This window comes from Coffea eugenioides, chromosome 1 (assembly GCF_003713205.1).
Source record: "Coffea eugenioides isolate CCC68of chromosome 1, Ceug_1.0, whole genome shotgun sequence".
Lineage (NCBI taxonomy): Eukaryota > Viridiplantae > Streptophyta > Magnoliopsida > Gentianales > Rubiaceae > Coffea > Coffea eugenioides.
The window spans coordinates 37,856,917-37,862,237 of record NC_040035.1 but is presented as its reverse complement, the minus strand read 5'-3'; the positions used below and the strand labels follow the sequence as shown (position 1 = coordinate 37,862,237).

Genomic DNA, 5,321 nt, shown 5'->3' with positions numbered 1-5,321 from the left:
AAATTGGATTGGTGCCTATTAGAATGCTGCCACTGAAGCACATCCAGATTGTGAAGATCACTAACTACAATTACCTACTGAAGAATTGAAGTCTTTTCCACACCAAAATAGATTGCCCCAGATTGCCCCGACTGTTAATTGTATTGCCTTCTTGGCTTGATTTTGACCTGCCTAGCCTATCACAGGTTAGAGTACTTTCAAAGAGGGTTAATCTTAAGCCACTTGTCAAGTTTTAAGAGTGTAATATGCTTAGGTCTATATATATATATATATATATATATTTTTTTTTTTTTTGTCAAATGTCAACTTCTACATATATGTAATGGATTACAGATTAGTCAGCACAGCAGATTTACAAAAGACTGGCAACTGCTAGGAAGTCATTGTGGGCCTCTCTATTAAGCCACACAGGGAAGGATTGCTTCCACCTAGTTTCTTGTAACAAGTTAATTGCTAACTTAGCTAACCCATGGCTACACAGGTTCATTTCTCTCCTAATGTGAAAGAAGGAGCATTTCCAAAAGGATCGACTCAGTTGCCTGATGTCTTCAATTAGCATATCCAGAGAGGTTAGGCCTTGACATCCTATATTGATTCTATCCACAACAGTTTTGCAATCAGAGAGAATTGATAAGGACGTCATGTTTTCCTCTATGGCTTTGCTCAAGGCTGTTCGAATGGCAATAGCCTCCATTTCTGCTACATCTCTGGCTCGTGGATGTGAGATGGACCATGTTGCAAAAATCCTACCATTGTTAGCTTTAGCAATAATCCCCACTCTTGCTTTCGCTTTGTTCTGGTTCATTCCTGCATTCGTGTACATAATAGAGCTATGCTATTCCATCAGTCCAACTAACATGCGATGTCTGTTTTCTCGCTGGGAAGCCTCTTCATTGGCCATCTTAGCATTTCTTCCTGACTCATCATACTCCATCCACTCCTCCATTGCTTTTTTGGATACCTGGTGCCCCTCTTTCAGTGCCTGGTTAAAGTTCCACTCATTTCTTGCCTTCCAGATTTGCCAAAAGAAGTTAGTTGTGATCTCAATGTGTTTAGTCCTATCTTTCCGGCTAATTACTTAGAATATTGACAAAAAAAAAAAGAAAATTCGGACGTTTAGGGTTCTGACAGGGGTGTGGTATCAATCTACAGCCCGGCACCTAACACAGATTTTTTTAAAAAAAGATGACAGGCTGCCGGGCTGACAGCCAGTTTGCAAAAAGTAAAAAAAAAAAAAAAAGGCCTGACTCATATTCATAAGTCGACAAAAAAGGAAAAGGCTGGCGGAATCTCAGGAAACGTGTGTTTAGGAGCAGACTCTAGTCTGGTGAAAATTTACTCTAGTAGCTAGCTAGTAGTAGTGGTATCTGTATGATAATTAAGTTTCCAAGGGGAGCAAGTCTGGCGTGTGAAGAAATTTACCAGCGAAAACAAGCCATCCATTTTCAGCTAAGCAGCTAATTATCATTTATGATTTATCACTCCCTGACTGCCTTCTTCTGCTTTTGCTTGCTGCCTTCTCAATTCTAACTTATCCCGTGCAAATACACTAGAGAGCCTCACAATCATTTTGCTTTGCTACAAAATATAACACAATAAGTATATAGTAGTAGTAATTAATATACTTAGAAATATTACATTATAATTAAGTTCTTAATATATAGCCAGAAGGAAAAAAAAAAGAAAGAAAAAGAGAGCACTTAATTAGATAGCCAAAAAGTTCAGTCCGACATGTTATTTCAGATGGATGTTTCAGTTTAATCAGGGTTAGGGGTGAAATTCATGAAATTTTCTTTGAGTAAACTAATTTCTTTTGTTTCTTTCTTTCTTTCTTTTTTCCACCCTTTTAGAAACCATTTTTTTTATTGACAACCGATTTGTTCATTTAAATTCTTGATCATGGATTAACGTTCTAATTCTCCCTTCCATCTCTTATAAACACAAATATGAAAGCTTGATATATATGAAGCAGCATAGGGTGTTAATGGATGAGAGTTGGAAACTTCATCCTTTCCCCATAACAAAAGAAAAGAATAAAATAAATATTGAGGTCAGTCCCCTCTATCATGCGACCAAAAAAAAATAATGAAAAATGGAAGTGTGGAAAAACTGAAACAAAGACTTATGTGTCTAACGTGCAGCTTCTTTTTTTTTTTTTTTCAAAAATCAACATCTTCATGCGGTTCATTTTGGTGAAAATTGCTTAATTTCTGTATCAGTGACGAAGAGAACAAGTCATGAATATGAGTCCGCCAGCCAATGAATATGATTTTGCCATTCTTTTCCATTTTTGTTGACTTATGAATATGAGTCAGGCTTCTTCTTTTTTTTTTTTTACTTTTTGTAGACTGGTTGCCGGGCTACAGAACCGGCAACCAGTCAAAGAAAAACTTTTGCAGCCCGGCAGCCTGTCATCTTTTTTTTAAAAAAAATTTGTGTCAACCCGACACCAATAGATTGATACCACACTCTTGTCTGAATAATAAGTATCCGACTTATCTTTTTTTTGCCAATATTCTAAGTAATTAGTCCATCTTTCCTTGATCTGGCTTCCTGCATTTGTTCCCACCATTTCCAAAAGTTCCACTTATTATCTTTGATACCGTCCCATGAAATAGGAAAAGTTGCCCATGCCAGCTCTCTAGTCTTGCACTGAAGTAAAGCATGTTCAGTTGTTTCTTGTTCTTCCCCACAGTACTTGCAAAGAGGATCTCCCTTGCCCGTCCTTCTAAAAATTTGCTCTTTAGTTGGAAGGATGCAATGGAGACATTTCCACAGGAAGTGTTTAATTTTGTGTTTGATATTCAGTTCCTACAGTTGATTCCAGACCTTGATCTTTCTTTGTTTATGCTGGAGTTTACTTGCGGCCTATTTGTCTCTCTAATCTCTTTGATTCTCTCTTTGGCCCTAGCATACCCAGATTTAGGGGAGTAGTAACCATTTGCTGTGTATCTCCATTTGAATCTGTCTTTTTTTTTGGAATACACTCAGAGGAATTAGCATGACCGCCTCTGCTTCCTCCTTTGAGAAAAGTGCTTGGATGATGTCCTTGTTCCATTGCTTTCCCTTAGTCAAGTTGCTAACCTTGGTCAGTTGGCAGCCATTTGGTTTTGGGGAGGAGACTCTCCCAGTCTTTGAGCATTCTCTCCATCTATCCTTCCAGATTTCCACTGTTGTCCCATCCCCCACTTGCTTCCATACCCCATTTTCTAGCATCTCTAATGAACTATGCAAACTTTGCCAAATCCAAGAAGCTCTAGCCTTTACTTTGGACTCGAAAATATTAGATTTAGGAAAGTACTTGCTTTTCATAACTTTACTCACCAACAAGTTGGGGCAAGTAAGGAGCCGCCATACTTGTTTGGCTAGCAATGCTTCATTAAAGCAAAGTAAGTCCCTAAACCCAAGTCCACCATTCTCTTTCCTATCCGCCAAATCAGTCAATTTCTTCCAATGCATTCTTTTTTCCCCTTGATCATTTCCTCACCAAAATCTGGCCATCATCCCGCTTAACTCTTTGTACAGGCTCTTTGATAGTCTGAACACTGACATAGCATAGGATGGGAGTGCAAGAGCTACTGATTTGAGCAGAACCTCTTTCCTTGTATTACTCAGAAGTTTACCTTTCCAATTCTGGATCCTAGACAACATATTTTCTTTAATGAACCTGAACACACTGTTTTTGGACCTTCCAACAACTAAAGGTAAGCCCAAGTACTTCCTTTGTGACACTTGTTGGATTCCTCCTAGCTTCTGCAGCACCTCCTCCTTCTCTCTACCGTTTGTATTTTTGCTGAAAAAGACTGCTGATTTGTTAATGTTAACTTGTTGCCCAGACACTTTTCCATAGCGCTCCAAAATTTCTTTTATATGTCCTGCTTCATCACTATTAGCTTTACAGAAAATAAGGGAATCGTCAGCAAAAAATAGATGGGAAACATAGGGGCTTTGTCTTGCAATTTTGACTCCTGTGATTTGTTTGTTTCTAACAGCATTATTTAAGAGGTTAGAGAGCCCTTTAGCACAGAGCAGAAACAGGTACGGGGAAAAGGGATCTCCTTGCCTAATCCCTTTAGATGGACTTACATACCCTCGCTTAACACCATTAACATTGAAAGAGTAAGACACAGAGGAAAGGCAGCCATGAATGCATCCATCTAATCCACAAAAGGGCAAACCCCATTTTACTGAGAATGGCATAAAGAAATTTCCATTTGATTCTATCATAGGCTTTGGACAAATCAAGCTTAGTAGTCATGTATCGATCCCTCCCCTCTCTTTTTGACTTCAGCTAGTGCATGTACTCGTGAGCTACTATGACATTGTCAAATATTTGCCTATTTGGAACAAAAGCTGCTTGGGAGTAACTAATGCAAGAGTTAAGAAAGGGTTTGAGTCTGTTCACAAGAATCTTGGAAATGATTTTGTATAAAACATTACACAAACTGATAGGTCTAAAGTGAGCAAGATTGAGAGGATTGTCTATTTTAGGAATAAGGGTGACCAAGGTCTCATTGATAGCTTTAGAGAGGAAACCAGTGTGTAAGAAGCCTTGGATAGTGTCCACTACATCTACTTTAATGATATTCCAAAACCTTTGAAAGAAAACAGGGGGCATACCGTCTGGGCCAGGGGATTTGTTTGGGTGCATGGAAAACACTGCAATTTTGATTTCCTTCTCAGTTACAGGTCTGGTAAGTTGCAGATTCATCTGTTCAGTGATAGTCCTAGGATTACCATTTAATATCTCATAAAATTCTGAAGGCTTCGAAGATGTGAAGAGTTGGTTGTAGAATTGAGCAATTTTCTCCCCTATTTCCTCATCGGTTGTATACCACCATCCCTGCTCCTTCTCAAGTCTGGATATTCTGTTCCTTTTCCTTCTGCCACTCACACAAGCATGAAAATATGATGTATTCTTGTCCCCATTTTTAAGCCATTTGGTTCTTGCCTTTTGGTTCCAAAAAAGTTTCTCTTGCTTATAGGCATCAGAAAGCAGTTTCCTAAGCAGTTTAATGGCTTCTTTATTGTTATTCCCATGCCTGGTCTTTGTAGCTTGTATCTCCTCTTTGATCATTTTAATTTCTTTCTTACTGTGTAGATTCAGCGATCTGCTCCAAACTGAAAGGGTCATTCTGCATTGCGTAATCTTCTTGCTGATTCTAAAACCCCTAGACCCCACTTGGTTTTTACCCCATGCCGCTTGGATTAGGCCTTCCACTTCCCTGTATTGGAGCTATCTGGGATCAAAATGAAATCTTCTTTTTGGTTTCTTGACGCTAGGCTCTGTCTCCAAAAGGATGGTATTGTGATCAGACGCT

The 5,321-nt window shown here is 38.8% G+C and overlaps 1 protein-coding gene across 1 annotated transcript; it reads right to left on the bottom strand.

Moving 5' to 3' along the window:
* Window positions 1-3,483: 3,483 nt before the first annotated feature.
* On the bottom strand, window positions 3,484-4,227 carry LOC113771906. Its single transcript, XM_027316458.1, has one exon. The coding sequence runs from the start codon at window positions 4,225-4,227 to the stop codon at window positions 3,484-3,486; it is 744 nt and encodes a 247-aa protein (XP_027172259.1).
* Between the last annotated feature and the right edge of the window lie 1,094 nt (window positions 4,228-5,321).